The 27,777-nt window shown below is 47.9% G+C and overlaps 1 protein-coding gene across 2 annotated transcripts in view; it reads right to left on the bottom strand.

The window, feature by feature from the left end:
* The window catches only part of Mlxip (MLX interacting protein), a 75,765-nt gene extending 49,006 nt beyond the window's left edge, over nt 1-26,759 (bottom strand). For both annotated transcript variants that reach the window (XR_008222044.1, XM_052755386.1), the window contains exon 1: nt 26,176-26,759. Coding sequence is in view for 1 of the 2 variants with exons in the window: in XM_052755386.1 (XP_052611346.1) it covers nt 26,176-26,588 (413 nt within the window). In the remaining variant the exon portion in view is untranslated. The remainder of the gene's footprint in view (nt 1-26,175) is intronic.
* Nucleotides 26,760-27,777: the final 1,018 nt, after the last annotated feature.

Here is a 27,777-nt window from a genome sequence, read left to right as displayed (position 1 = left end):
ACGGGAGGTGGGCTGGGAGGAAGGGGAGGGGGGGGGGGCGGGAGGGGGGAGAACAAGGGAATCCGTGGCTGATATGTAGAACTGAATTGTATTGCAAAATAAAAATAAAAATTAAAAAAAAAAAGCTGAAATAAGAAAAAAAAAAAGTGTGGCCTTGTTGAAGGAAGTATGTCACCGGGGTGGGGGTGGGGGTGCTTTCCCTCTTCCCTCTCCCCTCTCCCCTCTCCCCTCTCTCCTCTCTCTTCTCTCTCTCCTCTCACTGCTGCCTAAGGATCCAGATGTAAAACTCTCATGAACCTCTCCACCCTCACGTCTGACTGCACGCTGCCACGCTTCCTACCATGCTGGTAATGGACTGACCCTCTGAAACTGTAAGAGAGGCCCAATTACATGCCTTCTCAGAGTTGCTGTGGTCATGGTGTCTCTTCACAGCAATAGAACACTAAGACACCAACCAGCTCAGCTTTTACCACTGATTCGTGTCTAGTCTCCTACTGTTAACATTGGGACATGGGTAACATTAGAATTACATTTAGAATTCTTGATTATTTTTCTATTTGAACATGCAGTTCATATTGTCAAGTCTCAAAAGAAAACTCTTCCTGTGGTGGCCAGGAGATAGTTCATCCATCAAAGTGCCTGCTGTACCAACAGAAGGACCTGCATTCAGATCCCCAGCAATCACCTAAAAAAGCAGGTGTGTGGAGCGCCACTGGGTGTGTGGAGCCAGCTGGCGAAACACTCCAGTAAGGAACCTGATAGCAACTTCTAGGCTCCAAATGCACATATTCAAACAAACATACACTCACACATATGTCTACACATACATATAGAAATTTTTAAGAAAAGAAAGAAAATTCTTGCTGGGTTCTGTGGTGTCACAGGTTATCTCAGTAACTGGGAGGCTAAGACAGGAGTTCAAAGTCAACTTGGGTTTCCAAAAATAAAGAAGAGAGAGAGAAACTAAGGACATGGCTTAGTGGTACAATACCTGCTTAGGCTATGTGTAGGGAAGGGAGCAGGAAGGGAGAAAGGGGGGATCTGAAGCTATTTGGTTTTAACTGGGTTCTACTTATTGTCCACAGCACCAGGCTTTGGAAGGACAGTTGCACGTCCACACACGACGTACTCTGGACATGTCCTTCACAACCCTCTCCTCCCCTTTCTCATTCTCTCCATTCTTGTTAACCCTTTCTAGGCAGTTCTGCTTCTCTCTCCATGTCATATATACACGTTTGGTTTTCTAAAAAGTGTTTCCTGTATGGACTTCACATTTCTGATTACCCTTACTTTCAAGTTACTTTAAAATAAAATATGAAAAAGTGCTAGTAAGTGAAACCAGCAAAGCAAAAATCAAATCACCTGGTCAAAGCGAAGGACTGGCCCATTTACTGTGTTCAGAATGGCCTCACACGGCTGATAGGGCCGCCACCCTCCTGGGAACAGGAGGGCTGAACCACAGGCACAGGTGAGCTGGTTCTGTGGATTCAGTGACTTCTCCACTGGGGGAAAGCTAAGATTCCACCCAGTGCCAGACGCCTGCTCACAGAGGCAGTGAGTCCAGGAGCAGCGTGCACTGCAGAGAGAAGGCTCTAGAAAGGAGCTACGGAAAGGAACAGGCAGAAGTCCTGCCTGGAAACTGTGAGGGCTATTCCTGGCTGTCAACTTGACTACATCTGTCATTAACTAAAACTTCAGCGGCTGGATACTCCTGTGAGGGGTTTTGTTTTTGTTTTGCCTTAATGAAATCATTCCAAGTGGGAAGACTCACTTTTCATCTGGATCTTTTGAGGTGGGAAGACCCACTTTCAATGGGGCCACACCTCCTGCTGACAACCTATATAAAGGACATGAAGAAGGAAGCTGGCTCTCTTTGCCCGCTTGCTCTAGCTCTCTTCACTGGCATTAGAGCCGACTTCTTCAGGATTCTGGCACACACTGAAGACGAGCTGAGACATCCAGCCTTGTAGCCTGCACCATTACTGGATTCTTGGACCTTCCGCGGTAGACAGCCATTGTTGGACTAGCTGGACACAGTCTGTAAGCCATTTGAATATTATTCACCTGTAAGTTCTGTTCCTCTAGAGGACCACAACTAATACAAAACATTTCTGAGCTCCTATGAAGCTAACATGTCTTCGCCATCATTAGTCATTTTAGAGGGCTGCCAGCTCCATAACCTACTTAGCAGTCAGGGAAATCTGAAGCTGACTGATCAGTCTCAAGGATAAAGTAACACTCCCCAGGTAGCCAAGACCTATAAATAGGCTTCTAATGACTTTTCCCATTTTAGACAAGAAAGAATTCAATTTGCTTTCCAGCCTTAAGAACCTGGAAGTGTACACTCCACAGAGAGATGCTGGATGTAAGAAACACAAATGAGCCAAACACAGTAGCACACCCTGTGATCTCAGTACTCAGAAAGCAGAGACACAGACTACCACAAGTTCAAGGCCAGTCTGGTCTACTTAGAAAGCTGCAGGCCAGCCCAAGCTACATGGCAAGAACTCTTCAAAAACAAACAACAACAACAACAACAACAAAAACACCTCACAAACAAGAGGTGCCCAAAGTAGGGATGGCTGGGTAGATCATACCAGCTAACATTAAACAAAAAAGTATTAGATGGGTATATAACACCCTAACCACAGCCTTTTGACTATCTCTCAGGAGAGCAATTCAGCAAAGCAAACAACCATAAACCTTGCACTGCCTTCTTCATACAATCCAAAATTCCAATAAAATCTGTCCTTCCTAGTCAGGCATAGTGGCACAAACCTGTAATCCCAGCTCGAGGGAGGTACAGACGGAGGGCCAGCCTGGGCTATATGCACCTGTCTTTAAGCATCTCCTCCCCACCCCCCAAATCGGTCCTCTAGAGTATGTCACAGACGGCTTCTAAGACTTGGCTGCCGTCATAAATTCCTTCCTTTTCAACAATTCAGACAGCAGCTAGGAGGCAAGCTGACATCCAGTTTAATCATCATATCCCAATTACAACCTGAGCCCTTTGGATATTATTATTAACCCACCTTAATAGATAATAATAAATGGATATTTCCCATCTTAATAGATAATGGAAACACATAAGAGAAGTTTGTTTTTGGAGATGGTATCTAACTGAACCTGGAGTTCATCAATTCAGCTAGACTGGCTGCCCACAGAATTCCAGGGATCCTCCTGTCTCTGCCTTCCCAGTGCTGGAATTACAGATGCATGCAGCTGCACCGAGACTGTTATGTGAGTGCTGTGGGTCTGAAATCACATTCTCATGCTTGTCCAAAAAGCACGTCACCAACTAAGCCATCTCCCCATCTGTTTGCTTTGAGACAGGGTCTCAGTATGTAGAGGTGGTTACACTAAAATTTGCTGCGTAGAGACCAGGTTGGTGTCAAACTTGCAGTGATCCTCTTGCCTCTGCCTGAGCCATTATGTCTAACTTGAAGTGAAGCTTCTGACTGCAGTTTCTGTAGCTCTGTGTGGCATAAGGGCCAGCAGCACTCCCTCAGCCTACAGAAGAGCTTATCTGGCAGTCCCAGACCTGGCAGGGACCTGATCTAGTCCCCTGAGCCTGTCCTGAAAACCCACCTCACCTATCAGCAAAACCTCAGCCAGGACAGCCTTCACTCTCGGAAACACAGAATTCCTTGTAACCAGGAGCAAGAGGCAGCTTTTCTAATCAGAAGACACTGCAGTATCCTGATGTCATGCCTGGCCAGAGGACAGAGGGGAGGAGGGTCATCAGTGTCCCCACTGTCGCTCTAGGGTCTGGGCAGACAGCTAACCTTTCTGAATTTCACTTGGACTGTGAGAGCCAAATTTCACAGATGTCAAATGGTTAGAGCAAACTGGCTGTTCCATCTGGAGCACACCAGTATCTGGGAACAAGGATTTATGCCCTCAGGTGACACTTATTTGGGCCCTCCAGAACTGTTAAGACAATTAGAAGGCATTTGGGCCACTGTAGCCAACGCAGAAAAGGAAGGACCACAAGACAACGTCTTTCTTGTTTATTAGACCACACACACACCACCAAAGAAAAGCCGCAGGGTGACAGAGCATCACATCTGTGACAGGACCCGAAAGTGAGGGTTTCCTAGCACTGTACCCCCAACACCAGCACTATCCTAGCTTTTGGGCAAGAAAATGCCCGACAGAGGTAGACCTCTGTGAGGTATCTCACCGTGCAGCACCACCTGAGTCTTGTGTCTTCGGGGTTACTGCCCTTGCCCGTGTGTGGTCTTGTTGTTTTGTTTGTTTTGATCATCTCTATCACCCAGACACTGTCAGGTCAATACTCTGAATGATGTGACTGGACAGTAGCAGCTTTAATTACTACAGAAAAGAAGTATTATCTCACAGCCATTTACACACAAATAAGTCAAAGAAATTCAAGATGATGATCAAGGTTTGCACACTTGATTCGGAGTTTCTAAGTCCTCACTAAGAACAAGTGTGTAAACCAACAGACTGTGGCTGACTCTAGACAGAGAGAGGAAGCTGTGAACTCAATGCCATGGAGAGACAGGCATCTGAAAGCTAGGAGCTGGGGTGTGACTCACGGTAGAGTGGACGCTTGTGTTCGCCATGTGCAGAACCCTGACTCCCAAGGAGTCCAGGAGCACTGCACACAGACTCCCGAAGAGTCCAGGAGCACTGCACACAGACTCCCGAAGAGTCCAGGAGCACTGCACACAGACTCCCGAAGAGTCCAGGAGCACTGCACACAGACTCCCGAAGAGTCCAGGAGCACTGCACACAGACTCCTGAAGAGTCCAGGAGCACTGCACACAGACTCCTGAAGGGTCCAGGAGCACTGCACACAGACTCCCGAAGGGTCCAGGAGCACTGCACATAAAAGCACACACATTCTAACAGTGGGAAATTCGTAGAAATTACTCTACTAGGGGACCGGGGAGATGGCTCTGTTATAAAATATTTGCCATACATACACGAAGGCCACTACCAATACCGTCCTAGGAGGCCACCTCCACTCAGCAGAGTGCTTAATGTTCTCCTCTGGGCCTGGGAGCTCCCAAACGTCTGGAGTCAGATTGGAGACACGAAACTGCACTAAGGAGTGGAGATGAGCAAATGCACTCTGAGGTCAGCTCGGAAACCAAATGGGGCTCTGAGGCTCTCACTCTGTCTTTCGGGAGCTCAGCCAGAGGAATTCCTGGCTTTTGCTGATTATCTCTGTAGCATGTACACAAGATAGCGACAGGCATCGGGCCAAAAAGTTGGTTGGGAGGTCAGTGGTGGCAGTGGGAACAGCGAGCAGACAGCCGTGCCAGAGCAGGTGGTCCTTGCATGAAGTAGGCCAGAGCCAAGTAAGGCCAAGGCCACCAACAGGCAGCATGATGCCCGGAAACTCGATGCTTCAGGGGCATTAATAAGCGGCAATACTGGCTACAGCCCAGGCAAGGTGCAGGACGGGACTGGGATGACCATGTGGACCAGCCACAGCTGTCTGCTCTAGGATGGCAAAGGAAATGTTCTCCCCAGGGGACTGCTGGACCTCCTTCCTCCAGGCCTGGCCCCCAGGAAGAGGGCAGTGGAGGTAGAAAAAAAGAAGCCAGTTTCAGGGCACCAGAGCGATTCAAACCAAACCAACTGGCACTTGATTCCAAACAATGGTGGCTTTGTCAGGAGACTGCAAGAGCCAACAAGAGCTGGGTGAAAACCTGCCCCCCTCCTAATTTCTACCCTCTAGTCCCTGTGACTTTGAGACATCGCTCTAAAAAAGAGGAAAACAAATTATGCACATAAACCAACATTAGCCAACCCGCAGGCGGCCTCCGAGTGCCCTTTGGAGACGACACATCACCACGGCCAGCTGTCATGCACTGTCTCCTACCTCAGAAGCCCTTCTCGGGCTCCCAGGACACATTTAAATCTGACTTGCTGATGATTCTCCGGAATCCTAGCCAAGAGGGAGCAGGGCTGAAACATCATGGTCTCCACAGTACTGCCACCTACGTTACAAGCACTTGGGAGGGGAACAGTCAAGACCTTGATGTGTGCTCTCAAGTTAGGGTGGCTGCTCTCGTCTCTGTAAGGCCCTAAAGCTCTGCCTTGGGGTTTGCTAAGACACAAAACAGAAGAACATTCCCTCTGGAGACGGGGGAGGAAAGCAGACTGTAGTACTTCTCACACCACACCCTGTTCTGCTCACTGTGTCCCCACTTTACCAATGAGATTGTCACCTCCTGTACTTCACATACACCCAGAGCACCAAAGGAGCCAGCAACGGGCACAAGAACAGAGAAAAGCAAACAGACTTATCTAGAAGACGCAGGTGGTCACACACGGCCACACCTGCTCCCTACAACCTACAGGCCTCTGGTAGCTGGGGAGGCTGTGCATGGCACAGGCAAGCTTCACCTGCCTGGCTGCTCTCAGGTACTGTGCAAGGGCAACATCAAGGACACCACACAGCTGACTTGATAAGTGTGTTCTGTGCTTCTGTGAGGGGAGATGTGCCTGTTAACAGTTTCCTATCAGGGTTGGTCTCCTCACCTCCCCTTTTTCTTGCTTTCCTTTTTTACTATACATAGTCTTGGCTGGCCTGGAACTCATAGAGATCCACCTGCCTCTGCCTCTAGAGTGCTGAGACTAAAAGTGTGCACCACTGATCTCTGTTAGAGCTTCTCATTGAGGAAAAACCAATGGATTTCACCAGTGGGCACTGGGGTTAGAGCCAGGGGTAGATGGTGCCCTCAGCATGTATGAAGACCTGGGTTTGACCACTAGCATCACACACGAAACAACACTCACACACAACTAAAGAGTAACAGAAACTTGTCTAGGAGATAAGGGTCATTCTAAGAGAGCAATCACTGAACCCTCAGCAAGAAGCCAAGATAAGAACAGCAGGACATGGACACCTGGGCTCTGAACCTTTCTCCTGGGTCCTCACCTCAATACAGGGCAAGCCAGACAACCACAGACCACTCAACAGGCCTTCCGCCCAGCACTCCCCCAGAGTGCTGTGGTAGGACAGCCAATACCACACAACTCCTTAAGCAGCTCTAAAGATGGCTGCCAAAGCTGGAGGCCGGTCAGCGTCTCAGGACTCCTCCCGACGAAGTGCTTAAATAGTTTCAGAGTTCAGTCGGCTCTTCCTTTCCTGAATCAGCCAGAGTGCAGCCTGGAACTCTCCAGAACAAGAACCTACAGCAAGCCAAAGGCACAGGTCAGCTAGCTGCCGGGCAGCCACTGTACCACTACACTCTTCATCAAACCTGGCCCTCCCCCCACCCCGCCCCCCGCCTCTAGAACAATGGAAGGTCAAGGGACAGTCCTCAGGGCCAAAGACATTGCTCCAGTGTCTCTGGGGTCTGTCAGCCACCAGGTCACAGCAGGGACATGAAAGCAGCTACTTGCAAGCTGATGAGCAGCCACTGTCCCCAGCCCCTCTGCCAACTGCAGGGACATGCATGAAAACACAAGAAGCTTCAAATCAGCACCTAGGGCACAGAAGAGGCCACTGTTCAGCTGTGCACCTAAAGCCACCACACACACACACACACACACGCCCAAGTGAGGGTAGGGTCTGGTGACAAGGTGAGGGTACCTAATGTAGTGATATGGGGTACTGCCAAAAATGTTCTCGGGTAAGGGATCCTATCAGTAAGGAAGGAGAGGCAGGGGGCATTTCAGAGAACGGAGCCAACCTGGAATATATGACAGGGATAAACAGAACAGGGCCTAACTCCAAGAGGTGGCAAATGCCAATAATTCCAGCACTAAGGAGAAAGAGGCAGAAGGATCAAAGCCATCCTTGGCTACATAGTGAGTTCAAGGCCAACCTGGGCTACATGAAACCTTTTCTTCACAAACCAAACCAAATAAAACACTAGGGGCCCTGGGGCACTACAAAAAATTACCATGAAAATATTCTCAAGGATCAACAGAGATTAAATAAATAATAATATATTCTACAACGAGATTCAATAAAAACATTGCTGATGAGCATTTGGGGACTTGGAGAGGTATTCACAATCTGCTAAGAGGAAAAAGAGTGTACACTTAGCATGCCAAAAACAATTTAAAAACTAGGTGTAGAAGGATAAACACTGGGGAGCTGAAAGGTTGTTCCTAAGTGCTCCAATTTTTAGCTTTTCTTTTATCTATATCCATAGTTTCTAAATTTTCTATAGTAAAATAAAAGTGCAGTTTAAAAGGAAAAGGCGAGTTTATAAAATGTTTTATCTCTTCATTTATCCACTCGGTCACATGTCACAGCAAGCACACAGAGGTCAGAGGACAGCTCTGGGAAGTCAGTTCTCCCACTGTGGGTCCCACTGTGGGTCCCAGGAAGAAAACTCAGCTTGGTAGCAAGCATATTTACCCCCTGAGCCATCTCTTAAAGTTGAAAGGGTATCTTAATGTTCAAAAATTACAATGGTTGGGTTGACAGCTCACCCCTGTAACCTCAACAGTGAGGAGACTGAGGCAGGAGGATTGCCACAGTTTAAGACAGGCCTGGGCTACGCAGTGAGTTTCAGACCAGAATGAGCTACGATGTTAAGACCCTGCCTCACTGAAAACCAAAACCAAAACCAAATCCAAATAAATGAAATACTATGGACAGAGAGGGACAATGCTGAGTTAAGTCTGGGAAGAGGCCTGAAAATGGAGCCAGACTCCAAGGCAGTGTCTAAGCTGAGAAAAGCTACCCAGAGTTCAGCGAGCACATCTCTGCAGAGAAAGCACTACAGCTCTGATAAAAACAAATTCTATTTTAATCTTCGCAGAAGCAGAAGCAACGGTACTTATAAGTCACCAAGTTATTTGCCAATATCATTATAAATCAGATCAAAGAGATAGAAAGCCTAAGGACAGAATTTCTCCAAGGTGTGCTGCACAAGTGAATGTACAGTCAGTCAGGTACATGTCGAGGGGACCCTGAGAGGGCATACCCACCGCTGTGTAAACGACCCCAAACACAAGTGCACAGAACACACACACACACACACACACACACACACACACACACACACACACACACACACACGGCAGCACCATGGACTCTCATGAAGTATGTGGGTCGGGAAGTAAGCAGGAGTCCATCACAGCCTAACTTAAAAGTCACAGCTTTGCTTCAACTGTGACCAAAGGAAATCTAAGTTCTGACCACCCCACTCTAGTCACAAATGGCAATGAGACAGAGATAACGTAAAACTAAGGTCAACCGAGAGTCCAAGAATTTGACAAAATGGAGTGAACCTTCTGTCTCCAGGGCAAGACCATGGCTTTAGCACATCCTAACTCAGTGTAATAATGGCCTCTGGGAAGCGTGAACATCTTTGGGGTTCACTAGACAGCCTCAGATTTATTATCAGAGATTGTGATCCTGTGACTTCAAACAGACAAGAAGGTAAACAAACAGTAGGGACCCTACAGAATGGTCCCGTGCCAAGCCAAATGGTGGCAAACAGCACACCACCTCTACCATGCAGGTCAAGACTCAAACATTTAAATCTAACCGAGATTCAACTCAGTTGCCACCCCCCCAACACCCAGTATCTGATAACTAAGCCTACACCTTAGATTACAAACAAAAGTAAAAGTTAAAATTAGAGTCCTCCTAAGAGTCTAGATTTCTGGGCCTGGGAGCCCTGTAATCCAGGGAAAGAGTACAATTTCGAAAGGGAAAAAACATCCAGATTTATTCTTCCAACTTTCCAAATATGCCAGATTTAACACTGAGCTCATATTCCCGAATAGCAAGAATCACCTGGAACAAGGTGGTGACTTCTCTCAGGCCAAGACTCTAGTTTACAACAGTTCCCACCACTTCCTGTTGCCTTCTCATCACTGAGGCCAAGTCTCCTGCAGCTTATACATTTTCCTAATAACTATTTTCCCTGTAACTGTGACTTCCAAAAGAGGGCAAGAAAAAACAGCAGAGGGCCTCTTGCTCTGAGATGGCCTGCTGTATACCCTGGCCCTTGTGGACACTGGAGTTCGTGACTTCTGACCTAGATAAACAATATTACGAGAAAGGTCATAAAGGGATAATTTTACAGACAGTAATTTGGCAAGCTCCTGTGTAAGGTGCAGAAACTAATTCCCATTTCCCTGTTCTAGGGGAAGCCTCAGACAAGGTCACTTCCTAACTATTTCAGTACTTACTGGGTATACCGAAAACAGAATAATGGAATTTCTAGTTACTGACATATTGAGGACATCTAGTCCTGCATGTTCCAAATGAGAGTCCATATAGATAATATTAAAATATGCAGACATATCTGAACTGTTTTATTTTTCCGTCTTAATGGCCAAGCATATCCCAGCACCTGTGAGGCAGAATGAGGAAGCTCATGAGTTCAAGGTCAGCTTAGGCTACAGTGTGAGATCCTGTCTCAAAACAACAAAGTAGGGCTGGGGATATAGCTTAGTGGTACGGTGCTCACTCAGTGGTACGGTGCTCACTCAGTGGTACGGTGCATGAAGCCCTGGGTTTCATCCCCAGCCCCACAAAGACAAAGTAAATCAAAGCAATAAGTAAGTCACTCGTGACTAAAAATCCTAGCACTTGTTGGTCTGAGACAGAAGTTTCACTCTGAGTTTGAGGCTAGCCTGGGTTACAGGGAGTTCCAGATCAACCTGGGAGGCCAGGTGGTGGTGGTGGTGGTAGCACACGCCTTTCATCCCAGCACTCTAGAGGCAGAGTCAGGCGGATCTCTGTGAGTTCAGGGCCAGCCTGGTCTACAGAGTGAGATCCAGGACAGGCTCCAAAACTACACAGAGAAACTCTGTCTCAAAAAAACAAAACAAAACAAAGCAAAAAAAAAAAAGTGAGACCCAGCCTCAAAAACAAAACCAAGAGAGCTAGAGTGATGACTCCAAGGGTAAGGCTCTTGCCTTGCAAGTCCCATGACCTGAGTTCAATTCCTGGAAGGAAAGAACTGACTCCACAAAGTCTTCCTCTGACCTCCCCATGTACCTGCACAACACACACACACACACACACACACACACACACACACACACACACACACACACACACACACACACGTAGGGCACATGCACTCTCACAAAATAAAAAAAATAAACGTAGACAACAATCAAAACAACAAATAAGGCATAAATCAGCATCATCCAGAAACATCTCTTATGTCTATTCCCAGTCAGCTTCTGCTCTAGTTCCTTCAATAGTAAATACTAGTTTTTCTTTTTCTTTGAGAGGGTTTCGTGTAGCACAGGCTGCCCTAGAACGAACTATGTGGTTTAGCCTGGCCTTGAGTTCTGGATCCTCCAGAGCACAAGCATTACAGGCCTATGCTATCATTCACAAGTACTGATCTTCTTTAGCCCATTTTAGAACTGCATATAAATGGAATTGGATACTCTTCTGGGTTACTGCGTTATGTTGCGTCACACTTAAAGCTTTTTTTTTTTTTTTTTTTTTTTTTTTTTTTGGTTTTTTGAGACAGGGTTTCTCTGTGTGTAGGTTTGGTGCCTGTCCTGGAACTCACTCTGTAGACCAGGCTGGCCTCGAACTCACAGAGATCTGTCTGGCTCTGCATCTCGAGTGCTGGGATTAAGGGTGTGCACCACTACTGCCCAGCTTTTTTTTTTAAGGTAGGTTCTCATGATCCCAGGCCGATCCTAAACTTGCTATGTAGCCAAGGATGACCTTAAACTTCTGATCCTTCTGCCTCCATTCCCTGAGTGCTAGGATTAGAGAGAGGCCTTTGCCCCAGGGCCAGTGTATACAGCTAGAGAGCAAACCAAGGACTTAATGAATGCCAGGGTAAGCACTCTACCAACTGAGCTAAATCCCCAGTCCCTTAAACTCATTTTATTCAACAGGCTTCTTAAATTCAACCATGTTGTTCCACATAGTAGTTACTTCTTATTTTTTATACATTCCTTTATTTAATTTTTAATTCATTTTACTTTATGTACAGAGGTGCTTTGCTTGCATGTATGTACCTGCTCTGTGTGTGTATGTCTCATGCCTGTGGAGACCATAATAAGCATCAGATCTCCTGGAACAGAAGGTTGGGAGCTACCATGTTGCGCTGGGAATTGAACCCAGGTCCTTCAGCAGAGCAGTCAGTGTTCTTAACACTGAGTCATCTCTCCAGTTCTACTTCTTTTTATTAAAATATATTTTATTACTGCATGTATATGTATGTTTTGTCTGTACTTATATCTGTACACCATGTGTGTGCAGGTGCCTGAGGAGGCCAAAAGAGGGTATCAGATCCCCTGGAACTGGAGTTATAGACAGTTGTAAGCTGCCATGTGGGTGCTGGGAATCGAACCCAGGTCCTCTGGAAACACAGCTCATGTTTAATCACTGAGCAACTCTCCAACCCTGCTTTTTTTTGGCTGCTTGGTTGGGTTGGTTTTTAGAGACAGAGTTTCTCTGGGTAACCCTGGCTGTCCTGGAACTCAAGTCTGCAGACCAGGCTGGCCTTGAACTTAGATCCACCTGCCTCTGCCTCCTAAGTGCTGGGATTAAAGGCGTTTTTTTAATTATTGTTATTATTATTATTATTATTTTACAAGATTTATTTATTATGTATACAGTGTTCTGCCTGCATGTATGCCTGCAGGCCAGAAGAGGGCACCAGATCTCAGTATAGATGGTTGTGAGCCACCATCTGGGTGCTGGGAATTGAACTCAGGACCTTTAGAAGAGCAGTCAGTGCTCTTAACCACTGAGCTGTCTCTCCAGCCCTATTTTTTATTATTGAATACAATCTGTTCCTAGGACAATATCACTCAAAAACTACTATCTGTGGAAGAAAAATCAGTGTGGTAACCATGATTCTTATCTACCATGCTCGTTTTTTTCTCCCTGGACATCATGACCTAGAGGAGCCAAATAAGAAGTCCCTACCCAGGGCCACATGACCTAAGGCTTCTAGTCCCATGTCATTTCATAAGCTTCATAGATATTTTACATTTGCCCTGTGTCTTAGGGTTTTTTATTACTGTGAAGAGACACCATGACTACGGCAACTCTAATAAGGAAAACATTTGATTGGGATGTCTTGCTTACAATTGCAGAGGTTCAGTCCATTATCATCATGGTGGGGAGCATGGTGGCACATGAACAGACGTGGTGCTGGAACAGAGAGTCCTATATCTTTCGGCAACAAGAAGTTGACTGACTGTCACACTGAGAGAAGCTTGAGCAAAAGAGACTCAAAGCCCGCCCCCACAGTGACACACTTCCTCCATCAAGACCACACCTCCTAACAATGCCACTCCTTTTGGGGCCATTTTCTTTCAAACCACCACACTCCGTAAGAAAGCTCCCACCTGACTCTATAAGAGATCATGTTACAGAATATGGAAAGTCAATATCCAAATAATGAAATACTTTCAAATCCCCTCAAAAACATGTTTGTTGAGAGCTGGGGAGATGGTCCATTTGGTAAGGTGCCTGCCACACGAAACATGAGGAGCTGAGTTTGATTCCCAGAACCCATGTAAAAAGACTGGGCAAGGGCATCACACACCTATAATCATAGCACTAGGGGTGGCAACAAGAACTCTGGTGCTCATGGCCAGCTGGTCTACCCAAACCATCAGATTCTAGGTTCAGAGAAATACTCTTTCTCAAAATATACAGTAGACAGCAGTAAAGGCACACACTTGACGTCAACCTCTGACTCCCACCCTGCATGTGCACAAACACAAAATAAAATTTAAAAACAAAATGTGTCTGTAGCCAGGGGTGGTGGCACATGCCGTTAGTCTCAGCACAAAGAAGGCAAAGGCTCTCTGAGAGTTTGAGGCCAGCTGGGTCTACATAATGAGTTCTAGGCTAGCCAGAGCTGTGTAGTTGAGACTCTGTCTAACAATAACAACATAGACGTCTATCATCAAGCATGGTAGCTTATGTCTACAACCCCAGTCCTTAGGAGGCTAAGGCAGGAGGAATACTGCAAGTTCAAGCCAGTCTGGGTCACACAGTGAAAACTGTTTCAGAGAGAGAGAGAGAGAGAGAGAGAGAGAGAGAGAGAGAGAGAGAGAGAGAGAGAGTATGTCCATGAATAAATTAACAAAGTGGTGTATATTGGGCGGAGAGATGACTTAGCAGTTAAAAGCAATAGCTGGTCTTCCAGAAGACCCAGGTTTAATTCCTAGTACCCACACAGTGACTAACAACCCACTGTAACTCCAGTTTCCAAGGGATCCGATGTTCTCTTCTGAACTCCACGGGTACCAGGTATACATGTGGCACATGGACATACATGCACACAAAAAACACACATATAAAAACATTTTTAAAAGTTGTATATCTATGAATGAAATACTATTTAGCAATAAGAAAGAATAAAGTATGTGGCACATCTACAACACAGACAAACTCTGAAAACATATAAAGCCAAGTATGGGCTCATTTCCTTGTAATCTCAGCACTTGGTAGGTCAGTACAGGAGAATCAGGAGTTCAAGGTCATCCTTGTACTACATACATACTGAGATTGAGTCCAAACTGGGCTACATGAGAGTGTGTCAGAAACTGAAGGAAAATAATAATAAAAAGAAAGCATTATGCCGGGCGGTGGTGGCGCACGCCTTTAATCCCAGCACTCGGGAGGCAGAGGCAGGCGGATCTCTGTGAGTTCAAGGCCAGCCTGGTCTCCAAAGCGAGTTCCAGGAAAAGCGCAAAGCTACACAGAGAAACCCTGTCTCGAAAAAACCAAAAAAAAAAAAAAAAAAAACCAAAAAAAAAAAAGAAAGCATTATAGTAAGTCAAAGAAGCCAGACTCAGAAGGCCACCTATTATGTGATCACATGGTTATGAAATTTCTAGAAAAGACAAATCTACAGAGAAAGACTAGCAGTGACTGGAGCACTTGATTTGGCAGCAGACAAACCAAAATCACAGCTAGACTGCAGCTCTGTGGCTGGAGAGGTTCTGCTCAGTGAGAGGGCCACCGAGCCTCCCTCTCTGCCTCCTTCTCAAGCATTGAGATTGGAGACTCCAGGGTTTCTTTAATAAGGCCAAAGAGCACTCGTGGTAACAGGAAGTTCATCGAGCTCTGCATGGAAATGCTGGCCGTGCAGACTCAAGGAGACAGAAGCTTCTGCAGCACAGGACAAGAGAGAAGGAAGAGGGGGCACTGGTAGACAGCAGGAGTGAGACTCTCAAGGAAAGTCACTCCCCCCCCCCAGACAGGGTGTTCCTGTGTAGCCCTGGCTGGCCTCGAACTCAGAGATCCGCTGCCTCTGCCTTGAGTGCTGGGATTAAAGGCGTGTGCCACCACTGCCCAGCTGAAAGTCATTTCTTGATGGAACAGTAAAGAAGGTTCTCTCTCCTGCTAAGAATGAGGGCCACCTGGCTCCAGCTCCGGTCTCCATAGCCCTCTGGTAGTCCAGGAGGTGCTAAAATTGGTGTGGAATAACAAGCACCCTTCCTTAGGTTGGCATCAGACAGCTGTGACCCAAACAGCTCGACCTGAAACACAAGCCTTTGCGGCCTGGAAATCTAACCACACAAAGAAGTTTCAACAGGAGACGCGAGATCACCACAGACACTGGTTGCCTGAAACGCACATTTTATACCCATTAGGTAATGTGATTCTGGAGAAGGAATAATCTGAATCTTTCATGGGCCATTACAGGAATCTTTCAAAACAAGTCAAATTCATTGGGGTGTGTTGGCCCATGCTAGTAATCCCAGTACCTGGGACATAGAAACAGGAAGATTAGGAGTTCAAAGTCAGCCCAGCATAGTAGCCAATGCCTTTAGTCCCAGTACTTAGGAGGCAGAAGCAGGGGGATTTCTGTGGGGGCCAGCCTGGTCTACATAGTAAGTTCCAAGACAGCCAGGGCTATGTAGTGAAACCCTGTCTGGAAAAAAACAAACAAACAACAACAACAACAGTTCAAAGTGAGAGGGCTGGTGAGATGCTCAGTGCTTAAGAGCACCTGTTCTTCCAGAGAATCACACTTCCATTCCCAGTACCCATACAGCAACTCACAACTGTTCATGGCCTCAGCTTTAAGGGATCTGACACACTCTTCTGACCTACATGGGCACCAGGCATGACATGGTGCAGACATACATGAACATAAATCTAAAAGAAGAAAAAAATTTAAAGTCAAGATACAAATTTTAAAAATAGTTAAAGGTCAGGCTGAGGATGACCTCAATGCTTCAATGGGAAAAGTGAGGATCCCCATAAAGCTGGATAAAGAGTCAGCATCTGTAACCCCAGCACTTCTAGAGCAAGCTATGAGGCAGTGACAGGCGAATCCCTAGCAGCTTGAGAGGCAGGTAGCCTCGCACATGCAGTGACAGACAAGAGACCCTGTCCCAAACAAGGTGGAAGACAAGAACCAACATCAAGAGAGGGCCGCCTCCATGTGGCCTGAGTATACACACAAGTGTACATTCTCTCTCTCTCTCCCTCTCCCCCCCCCTCCCACACACACACATGAGACCTTGTCTCAAAAACATAAGGAATAAGTTGGGCGGTGGTGGCGCACGCCTTTAATCCCAGCACTCAGGAGGCAGAGACAGGCGGATCTCTGTGAGTTTGAGGCCAGCCTGGGCTACAGTGTGAGTTCCAGGACAGGCCCAAAGCGACACAGAGAAACCCTGTCTCAAAACCGCCCCCCCCCCCAAAAAAAAAAGAAAGAAAGAAAGAAACAAACAAACAAAAATACCAAGCTGAAGCTAGCCACAGTGGCTTGGACTTACAATCCCAGCTATCTGGAAAGCTGAGACAGGAGAACCACAAGTTCAGGCCAGTTTGGGCAACTTAGTGAGACTCTGTCGCAAAATAAAAGGTAAAAAGTTTGGAGATGTTTCCCAGAGGGAGAATACTTGCCCAGAGTGCATTAAGCCCTAGGTTCAATGCCCAGTTACCCAAACAAAAACATCAAATGACTTTCTACAACACCTTATTACAGAAATTATACCAGGCAGAGAACAAGGACACAATACACTTTACAGGCATTTCCTTTGGCCGGGCTCTCCCATCACCAGAGCCCCCTGAACCAAGGCCCAATGTATTCAGTGTAACGATCGGTCCACGGTGGGCTGCATGCTCTTCTGTGAAGGAAGAAGGCTTGAAGACATTCTTACCAAGCTCAGTGAGTACAAAAAGAGAGGTTAAGTGCTTAGAAACACTTTCTCAGAAGCTTATGCCAGGCTCAGTGCCGCACAACTGGACTGTCTACCCTTGAGAGGCGAAGACAAGAGGGTCCCAAGTTCAGTGCAAAGTTGTCAATGGAAAGAAGAAAAAAGGGTGTTGGAAGGCGGATTAGTGGGTAAGAGCGTAAGAACACTTGCACAGCAAGCCTAGCGACCTCAGAGTTCAGACCCCAGCACCACGTAAGAATGCTGGGTGTAGCTGTGCACGCAACCAATCCCTCACTGTGAGGCACAGAGACAGGCAGAGCAGTAGGGTTCTCTGAAGAAGAAAAAAAAAAAAAAAAAGGCTCGGCACGGTGATGCACACCTGTAATCCCAGCACTCAGGAGACAGAGGCAGGGGAACCTCTGTGTAGTGAGTTCCAGGACAGCCAGGGCCATGTAGAAACTTTCGAAAGCAACATGCCTTAGTTTCCTATTGGTGCTATAACACTGTGATAGAGAAATGAATTTACTATTCCATAATCTTCACGGTAAATATCAAATTCAGGTTTCACGGGCTGAACCCAGGACTCAGCAGGCCTGCATCCCTCCTAGGACGCAAGGAGAGATGCTGCCCCCTTTTCACCTCCGCTCTTAAGGCTCCCCACATCCCTTAGCTCACAGTCTCTTCCCTCCTCTTCTTCCAAGTTAGCTGCATCAGGATGAGTCTTTTCCTACTGTGACCTCTCCAGCTCTCTCTTCTACTTGTTAAGGACCCTTGGGATTACACTGGGCCCACTCAGATAATCCAGGATAATCTTAGCTGATCAGCAAACTTAATTCCATCTGCAGCCTTAAATCCACTTTGCTGTGTAACAACATATTCACAGGATTCAGGAACTGAGACGTAAGCATCTTTTTGTTGTTGTTACACTTATTTACTGTGTGTGTGTGTGTGTGTGTGTGTGTGTGTGTGTGTGTGTGCATGTAGGTCAGAGAAAAACTTACAGGAGCTGGTTCTTTCTTCTTCTGGGAGTGTGATCTCCCTTTCCACCATGTGGGTTGTCAGGTTTGGTAAAATGCCTTTATCCACCAAGCTGTCTCACCAGCCCCAACACAGACATCTTTAAGGGCACTGTGAACCTGCCTGTCACACCAACCAAGGAGGCAACAATACAAACATCCGCCAACAAAGGCTCGTCCTGTGTCACTCCACACCAGCGTTCCCTAAAGCACCAATCCACACAGTTATCGTCAAAGAACTGAAAGGAAGGGCAGCAGGATTCAACAAAGGCAAGTTGATAAAGCTGGTTCCAGACTCTGGAGGGTCCCTTCGCAATTCAACATCCAGTTCTTAACCACAGTCTGTGGTAGAGGTGCTATCAGACTCCAGGGGAACTCAGGGTACAGACGGTAGGCTAGTCAGGACCACACCACCATCATACACAAGGCTGAATCAAACAAGAGTGGCGGCCTTCCAAAGGGTATGAGGGTCATTCGCTGGAGGAAGGATCTGATTGAAGGGAACACAGGGTTTAGCCAGTGGGGATAGGATTCTAAGCAGCCCAAGACACCCACCTTCCCATCTAGGTTCTCCCGGTGCCTTACAGCAGTAGAGGAACGGGCACCTTCGTTTCCTCTACCATGGAATCCCAGGCTTTAGTAAGTGGATGAGTGGGCGCTTTTCAGTTCAAGAGATTTTTCCTGGTCTGAAGGTGTAGCTCAGCAGTAGGCAATCATTTAGAATGCGTAAGATCCTGGGAATCAGGGCTAGCATGATGGTTCAGTGGATAAAGGGGCTTGCTGCCAAACCTGAGGAGCTGAGTTCAATCCCCAGGACCCACATGGTGGAAGGAGAGAACCTACTCCTCCAAGTCATAGTCTGACCTCTGTAACTATGTTGCAGAGGGAGCAGTGACAGGCACATCCGTGGAGCTCACTGGCCAGCCTCTGAGTTCGGCCAGAAACCGTACCTCAAAAAACAAGGGGGGGCTGGGGAGGAATTTAAAAAGTAGTAAGGTAGAGAGCAACCGAGGAAGATAATGGATACTAACCTCTGACCTCTGGCCTCTGCATGTCTACACACACATGTACATGTGTAATTGCATGTACACACACACAAATGCTACATATACATGTATACATACAAACAACTCAATCCTTAACTTCTAGGTCCATATTTATTTGTTCGTTTGTTTGTTTTTGAGGCAAGGTCTCCTGGCAACCAGGCTGCCTTGAAGTCAATGTACAGCCACCATGAGCTTGAGCTCCCGTTTCCCAAGGGTGCTGGGTCTCCAGGTGTCTACCCTATACCATAAGTCACTTATGCCAAATGAGACATCCTCAGCTTTCTTTCCAAGTCTGTTAACTCTTCCTCACCCTTCTATTGGGCTACCAATAAATGAGTAGACGCTACTTAAAATGGAAATTTGGACCTGGACTAAGGAACAGAGGCTTCTCTTTAGGGAAGAGAATTCATGATTTTCGATAATTAACACAGGGGAGAAGGGATAAGCACAGACTCTGATGTCAGCAAAACCATCCACACACTGGTTATGGACACAGACACAGACACACTTGCCCTGGCGTGGACACGCCTCCCAATACTGCCCAACTTAAGTCAGACTCACTGTTATCACAGCCCTTCCATCTATCCTGTAACTAACATGCCTGTTCCCTCATCCCTGGTTTCTCAGCGATTTCACATTACTGTCTCTGTAGCCAAGGCTAGTGCACACTCCGTAATAGCAGGCCCACCGTCTAGCAACTAAAGACTAAGAGAAAGAAAGAGAAGAAAAACAGCTTATCAGTGACATGGGAGCGGAGCTGTAAAACTAAGTCATTTCTATAAACGATTCCTATTACCAGGCCTATCCTAAGATTCCTCTGGAGCAGCGGTTCTCAACCTTCCTAATGCTGCGACCCTTTAATACAGTTCCTCACGGTGTGCTGACCCCCAAATAAAATTATTTCATTGCTACTTCATACCTGCAATTTTGCTACTGTTATGAATCATAATATAAACATCTGATATGAGGACCCACAGGTTGAGAACTGCTGCTCTAGTGGCATCTGTAGCTCAGTTGGTAGAGCACTTGCCTAGTACTTACATCCCCGGCACAATGCCCTGGGTTTGATCTCCAGTGCCACATGCAAAACAAAACAAAACAGGTGTGGCAGCAGGAACCTGCAATCTTAGCACTCAGAGGCGCAGGCAGAAGGATCAGTGTTCAAGACTGGGGTCGGAGAAATGGCTCAGGAGATAAAGTGTTTGGTGAGCACGTGTGAGGACCTACGTTTGCTCTCCGGAACCCAAGCACAACAAAGGTCTGTAATAATCCCAGTACTCCTGGGGGTGGGGGTGGGTCAGGAAAATCCCCAGCAGCTCAAAAGCCGGCCAGCCTGGTGTATTCAGGGGCAAACAAGAAACCCTGTCTTAAACAAGATGGGCAGCGAGGGACAGACAGCAGAGATTGTCCTCTGACTGCCACATACGAACCACGGTACAAGTGCGCTGGTTGCCACACACATCAACACGTACACAAAACACCTGCATGTACACACACACACACACACACACACACACACACACACACACACAGAGGAAAGAAAAAAAAAAAAAAAAGAAATGATAGTTCCTTTTCCCCCTCAGCTACATGAGATCAAGGCCAGCCTGGGTTATACGAGACCTTGCCTCAAAGAGAAAAGATTTCTCTACAGGACATCTAAAATTTGTAGGACATGGTGGGCTAATTCTTTAGTCCGGCACAGCTTTCCACCCTGGGCCATGAACAATTTCCACACAGGACACACACATGAGAGCTACATCCTGAAAACATATCCTAGATCCTAAGAATGTCTAAATTAAAAATCTCCAGGACTGGCAAGATGGCTCGGAGGGTTAAAAAAAACTTTGACAGCTGGGCAGTGGTGGCGCACGCCTTTAATCCCAGCACTTGGGAGGCAGAGGCAGGCGGATCTCTGTGAGTTCGAGGCCAGCCTAGTCTAGATGAGCGAGATCCAGGAAAGGCGCAAAGCTGCACAGAGAAACCCTGTCTCGAAAAACCTAAAAAAAAAAAAAAAAAAAAACTTTGACAATGTGGGAGGCAGAAAGAACTCAGCTCTTGAGTGGTTGCTATCTGACCTACACACACACACACACACACACACACACACACACACACACACAATAAATAAATGTTTAAAAAGAAAACATTAAGTGGGTGTCTGTTCAAATATCCACTTAAATAGCCACTTGCCAAAAAACTACTACTTATGCCTAAATACAAAAAAAGACTATGTCTAGGTCCAGCAAAATGGCTTTGCAGATAGAAGGTGCTTGCTGCCAAGGCCGACAATCTGAGTTTGATATCTGGGATCTATATAACGGAAGGAGAAAACTTACAAGTTGCCCTCTGATCTCAACTTACACACATACACACTAAATAAATAAATAAATGTAATACATTTTTTTCAAAAGACCACTGGCTACTCTCTGATATACACCAAAAGAAGTTACCAAAAAGAGAAGTGAAACCAAAACCAACCACAAAAAGCTACACACTAGATGTGCTCAGAGTGTGCATGGGGGGCGTACATGCATGACATTCCTTAAAATGTTAAAAGGGCAAGAACCATGAACCGTGCTCTACAGTGCCCAGCTCCACTCTAGGGCCTTGGAGAGACCCAGGCCAATCAAGAATGCTTCTCCACAGTATTTGTCAGGCCGGCCTTTGAAAGCTTCACTGAAAGATTCCAATTAGACACATTGTTTTCTTCAGTTTATAGATGAGAAACTCCAGTCTTGATAGATGTCTGGGTGGTGGTGGTGGTGTTTGTTTGGAGATAGGGTTGCCCTGGACAACCCAAGCTAGCCTTGAACTCATGAAGTTTCTGTCTTAGCCTTCCATATGAGCTAGACTGGTTGTAGGCACCAGTCTAGCTCAACCATAAGTTGACAGAGGACAGAGTTAAAATTCTACACTGGGGGTACGTCGAGATCATGATGGGTAGACGTGCAGAGATGACCGGCCATACTAGTGGAAGCCCATGAACTGTAGACTAGTGGCCGTGGAGCCCCCATGGGACTGGACTAGGCCCTCTGGATATGGAAGACGGCTGTTTGGCTCAAACTGTTTGGGGGACACCCAGGCAGGGGGATCGGGATCCATCCCTGGTGCATGGGCAGGCTTTTGGGAGCCCGGTGCCTGTGGTGTGACGCCCTGCACAGCCTTGGTGCAGTGGGAAGGGGCTTGGACCTGCCTAGGCTCAGTGTGCTGGGCTCTGCTGACTCCCCATGGGAGTCCTTGATTTGGGGGATGTGGGGATGCGGGGTGGCTTGGGAGAGAGGGCTGGAGGGTGGGAGGAGAGAGGAGGGGGGATGTGGGTGGTATGTTGAGTGAGTAGAAAATTTCTTAATAAAGAAAAATGAAAAGAAAAAAAATAAAATTCTACACTGTCCACCCTTTACACTCAATTTTATAAATCTCCCTTTGCCTGCCTTTTGCCAGGTACCAGACACAGTCAGACATTATCACAGCTAATCCTCATTTCCACCCTGCAGGGAAGTTTTATCCATTTCATTCTAGAGCAGTGACAGGCTGGCTTAGGAAAGGTAAGCCAGGCTGCTCTCGCCTGTCATCCGTCACACAAGTTTGCCTTGAAGAGAGGCAATTTCTTTGCCCAAGATGTCCTAGAAATTGAGCACATGTTTTAGAATCAAATGAAGACGCTTCCCCACAGGGCTACTTACTGGAGTGGGAAGGACATGAGTTTTTAAAAAGCCCTGAGGAAACTGGAATCCCATCTTATGACCACTTACCAAGCAGACCAATGAACATATTCACAATCCCCAGGACCCCCAAACCTACTGCATCGCCAGAGTCTGGTCAGACCATTCAGCTACCTCTGTAATCCCAGCACTAGGGAGGCTGAGTCAGGAGGATTTCAATGAGTTTCAGGCCAGCCTGACCTACAAAACAAATCCAACTCCACTCCAAACAAAAACAAAAAAAAACAACAAGAACAAAAAAAAAAGCCTTTGCTAGGTCCTGCTCATGATTCTTAGACCACCTCTCAGGATTGGGTGAAAAATAACAACTTCCTCTGTACTTGGTTCCTCCTCCAAAAAGCTGCTGAGCCTCATCTGGGAACAGCTGGGAGGCAGCAGTTAACAGGAAACCAAACAAAACAAAACAAAAAAAAGCACAGAGTGTACCAGAGAGCTAGGCAGTAGAACCAAGAGCCCACAGAACAGGCTGGAAGCTGGAGTTAGAAAGAACCTAGGCCAGAAACAGTCACACAGAAGACCCAGCTGGCCTTCCTCCCAGGCCAAGCAGAAGAAAACTGGACACGAAGTGGAGGCTCTGAGCCTATGCAAGGGCAAGCCAAAGCAGTTCTGAACGCTTTCCTTCCCCCACTGGGAGCTCACTTCTCTGAAAGCAGCTGGTGGCCATGACAGGTAAGCTGACTTCAGAAACCCAGCTTCCTCTAGTTTCTCAGTTAATATGTACCGAATGTCCACACTGCTGATTAAACTCAGCGAAGGCCACATCAGCCTCAGATTGACCCAGAGAACATCTTCATAGGAAGTTAACAGCAGATGCCCATCCAGGAACCTTCGGCGGTAAACCTAGGTACTATTGCTAGACATGAGGCTAGGATAGACATGCAGAGTGTGGTAACAGAAGCAAGTGAGCCTGGGAGGCTGGAGGGACCAAAGAGCAAGGTAAGCTTGTTACACCAAACTAGTAATACATTTTGCAATCAAGAAAATGAACTCAGTAATGGCCAGGTGCCAAAATATTTCTGAAAGAAAATGGGAGGTGGGATTACTGTTGGTGTTATTGAATAATCCTTTAGGTTATCCAGATAGAGCGCAAAGGGAGACTGGCTTATTTTCCCTTTGGCAGAGCTTACTAAGTGAGACCTTTCTAGCCCAAGCCTCCAATGGCTCAAACAGCTTTCTTTCCCTATACATGGAGAAGTTTATATTAAAGTGAAAAAAAAAAAAAAGAGGATTACTCTCTTAATAAAACACATTCCTGTCTCCTGCCTGGTTTTGTTTGAAAAGCCTTTCTCAAAGAGTAGCTTTAACGTTGTAATCGAACTGAGTCTGATTCCAGTATAGGCGCTCAACGTAAGAGACTGAAGGTGCCCAGGTCTTCCACTCCACTGTCGTCTGTTTGTTTAAAAAGAGACTATCTTCACAGGCTCAGTGCCAGCTCACACTGGCAAGGTCTAAGAACCAGAGCCAAGACTGACCAATGTGCCATGTGAGGGTGCTAGATGCAAGAGCTAAGCCACAGGAGTGAGGCATCAGGGAAACCTCCACAAGAGGAAACGGGGTGAGGGTGCATTTCAGAGACACAACAAAGGCACAAGTTGACTAATCATTTATTCCAGAGGGGAAAATGCCATCCAGAGCCAACTATCTACTATTTTAACTTCAGGCAATTGAGTAATGCTTTTAATTTGGATTTATCAGGGCTCATTATCTATCTCCCGGAGAGGGGAGGGAGGAGGGAGGAGAGGTGGGAGGGTTGCTTGAACCCACGAATCTAAGACCAGCCTCCCGAAGCATGCATGACCAGTCTCAAAAACCGAAACAATAAACACCATAAACGTGTGATATTTATGTATGAAAATGTGATACGAAACCTACCATCTTGCAGGCTGACTTTAAAAATTAATTCAAAAGCAAAACCAAAACGGGGCTGTAATCACAGCCCTTGGGAGGCCAAAGCAGGAGGGATCCTGCAAGGGTGAGGCCAGCCTAGGTTATAGAGTGAGTTCCTGGATACACAGGTCTCAAGATAACACAAAGAGGACCAGGAGTATTCCTACTCCTCCTTCCCCGGTCTCTAGAGTCGCCTGGGAAACTTCTCCCATGCTCCAGCTGGACAGCAAGAAGCCCCATCCGCAAGGATCCCAACAGAAGCTACACCACCACACTGGTCAGCTCCCACCACTAGCAGGGGTCCAGAGAAGGCCTGTGGCTGAGGGAGGAAGACTACCCGAACTGAATGCCTAACAGACGCACTGGCAAAGAGTGAGAGAGGGTGGAAAGAAAGGTTAACCCTCCCGGGAAACGCATGCCTGTGAATTTGAAAAAAGGGATCTCTATCCAAAGCCCAATCCCCGTTTCAGGACAGTGTCTGGGATGTCAGACTTACAAACAGACATCATTTTAGGGCCAACCAGAAAACCCTCGAGCTAGACCTGGGCATGGGAGGCATAGGTTTGTGATCCCAGAACTTGGGGAAGTGGAGGCAGGAAGGTCAGGAGGAGTTCAAGACCAGCCTGTGCTACAAAACCAAGTTTGAGAGGCGCCTGGGCTACGCGAGACCCTGGCTCAGAAAGAAAAAAAAAAAGAAAAAGAAAAACCTTCCAACTTGCCAGGGAAATGGACTGCACCTCCAGCAGTCTGAATTCTACAAGTCCTTCTAAAGTGCATCAAGGAGCCCTGCCTCAAAACTTCCCAGTACAAGATGGGAGAGAACCCAGGGACAATCAGGAAAAGTCACTAACATTTAAGGAGTGCCAAAGACACACTCCACCTATCTCAATCCACCCCTGGCACAGCCCTCTGGAGGTCGATACCACCCTCACCCCCCTCTTCATAAACGAGGAAATAGGCTCCGAGGCGTTACACAATCATTAGATAGTGGCAGCCAGCGCCCTAAACACCCTGGACAGGTGATCTTAGCCGTTGGGTGGTGCTGGAAACACACAAAGCAGTGGAGGGAAAGGGTCCACAGAGCCAGGTAAAACAACACGCCAACTGTAGCTGCACCTAATTCTTGTCCAAAACCGGACCCACGGGCACCAGGGGAGGGGAGGGCCTGGATGGGGAACCGAAGCCGGAAGAACCCAGACACTGCTGACGGGGTTACAGGCCAGAACCCCGGCGCCTCCCCCAACGGGGGGGGGACCCCAGACCCCCAGATCCTCCTAGAAAAAGCCCCCGAAGGGACAGCGTGAAGCTTAAACGGCCACGATGGTTTTGTCAAAGAGAAGCTGGAGTGAAGCTGGGGGGGCGCGGGGGACGGGGAAGGGGGGGGGGGAGGCTCGCCTAGGTCCGGGAGCGGGGAGGGGGCGTCACCGGGTCCCCTACCTGTAGGCCAGGGTCATGCACTCGAAGAGCTTGGTGAGCGAGGCATCAATGGACAGGTGGCAGGAGCTGGTCTTGCCGAAACTATAGGTCTGGCACGTCTGCTTGTTGACCGTGTCGAAATCGTAGCCCTTCTTGGGCGGGTGCTCGCGGTGCGGCGAGGACACCATGAAGTGGCCGCTGTGGATGATCTGCTGGCGGCGGGGAGGCTCCTCGCGGCCCGGCCCGGCCCGGGGCGGCAACAGTGCGGCGCTCGCGTGGGCCCGGGCTGCGGGGGCCACGCCGGAGGGGGGCGGCGGAGACGGCTCGTCTGTGTCCGAGTCGTCGTCGTCCTCCGGCACCCGAGGCTTGAGCAGCACCGAGCGGCCCCGACTGCGGGGCCGACGCGGAGAACACATGAAAACGTCGGCAGCCATGAAGAGAGCCTGGTCCGGGGCATCCCCCGGGAGCCGGGACGACGTGGAGCGAAGAGGCTGAGGGGACAGAGGAGGGACGGGGGGGGGGAGGAGGAGGTAGCCGGCCGCGGCCCGGCCCTCGCGCAGACTGCCCGGGAACGCGCCGCCCGAGGGGGAGGGTGCCGGCCTCCTCGTGATGTCACGGCCCGTCTCAGCCAATCAGATGCCGGCGTCTACCTCTTAAAGGCGCAGGGGAACCTTTCCTTATCTAGGCGGACAAAAAAAAAAAAAGCCGGAGGCCACGCCTCCCTGGCCGGCCCCGCCCCTGGCTGTCCTCTTTCCCCTCCGGGCAGGCTCCGGAGCGGAGGGACGAGAAAGCCAGGCCGCCGCGCCCCTCCCAGTGTCTGGGCGCAGGGAGGTATTGGCTCGCTCTTCGGTAGGTCTGGCTCCAGCCCCTGCCCCGCCTCCGCCACGCCCGGAGCTCGGGATCGCCCCCGAGGCCTCCCTGCTGGCACTCCACGTGGTGGGTAGGGGTGGGGCTCCGTCGTCCTCCCCCCCCTCCCTCTCTGGCCTGCTTTCTCCCTCCGTACCCGGAACTGAGTCCTCCAAAGCCTTCCTGATTTTGTAGGGCGTTAAGACTCCCGTTCCCATTTTGTTGATGCGAAGGTTGAGTCGCCTGAAACTCTTAAGGGACGTGCCTAAGGTTCCGACAAGACCGACCGGGAGGAGCATGGCTCACGGAGTCCTCCCTCCATCCTTAGGGGCGGAAACTGGCTCTCCCAGGTTAAGGCAGGTCCCCTGGGCATCGCCATAGAGCCCTGCGGTGGACCAGCAGTCTGCCTCCAGTCCCAGCAACTTCAGCTTGTAAATCAAAATACTGTCGCTATTGTTTTGAAGTTTGGCCCAGAAACCAAATTCCTAAAGGGGAAGTCCTGGGCTTTCTTTACAGCAATTCCTATGCCTCAGAAAGTTGTATCAAACCTAAAAATAGCAATGAGCCCGCCATGGTAACGCATGCGCATGCCAGCAATCCCAACTGGAGGGAAGCAGGGGCCTGGAGGATCAGAAGTTCCCGAAATCCTAGGTTAGCTTGGACTACATGAGACCCTGTCTCAAAAAAAAAAAAAAAAAAAAAAAAAAAAATCAAGTTTTGGTGTTTTTGTCTTGTTTTGTTTTGTTTTGTTTTGTTTTAAATGAAGTCCAGTGAGAT

This window comes from Peromyscus californicus, unplaced genomic scaffold (assembly GCF_007827085.1).
Source record: "Peromyscus californicus insignis strain IS unplaced genomic scaffold, ASM782708v3 Scaffold_2__1_contigs__length_46816999, whole genome shotgun sequence".
Taxonomy (NCBI): domain Eukaryota; kingdom Metazoa; phylum Chordata; class Mammalia; order Rodentia; family Cricetidae; genus Peromyscus; species Peromyscus californicus.
This window is presented reverse-complemented; position numbering and strand designations above follow the sequence as displayed.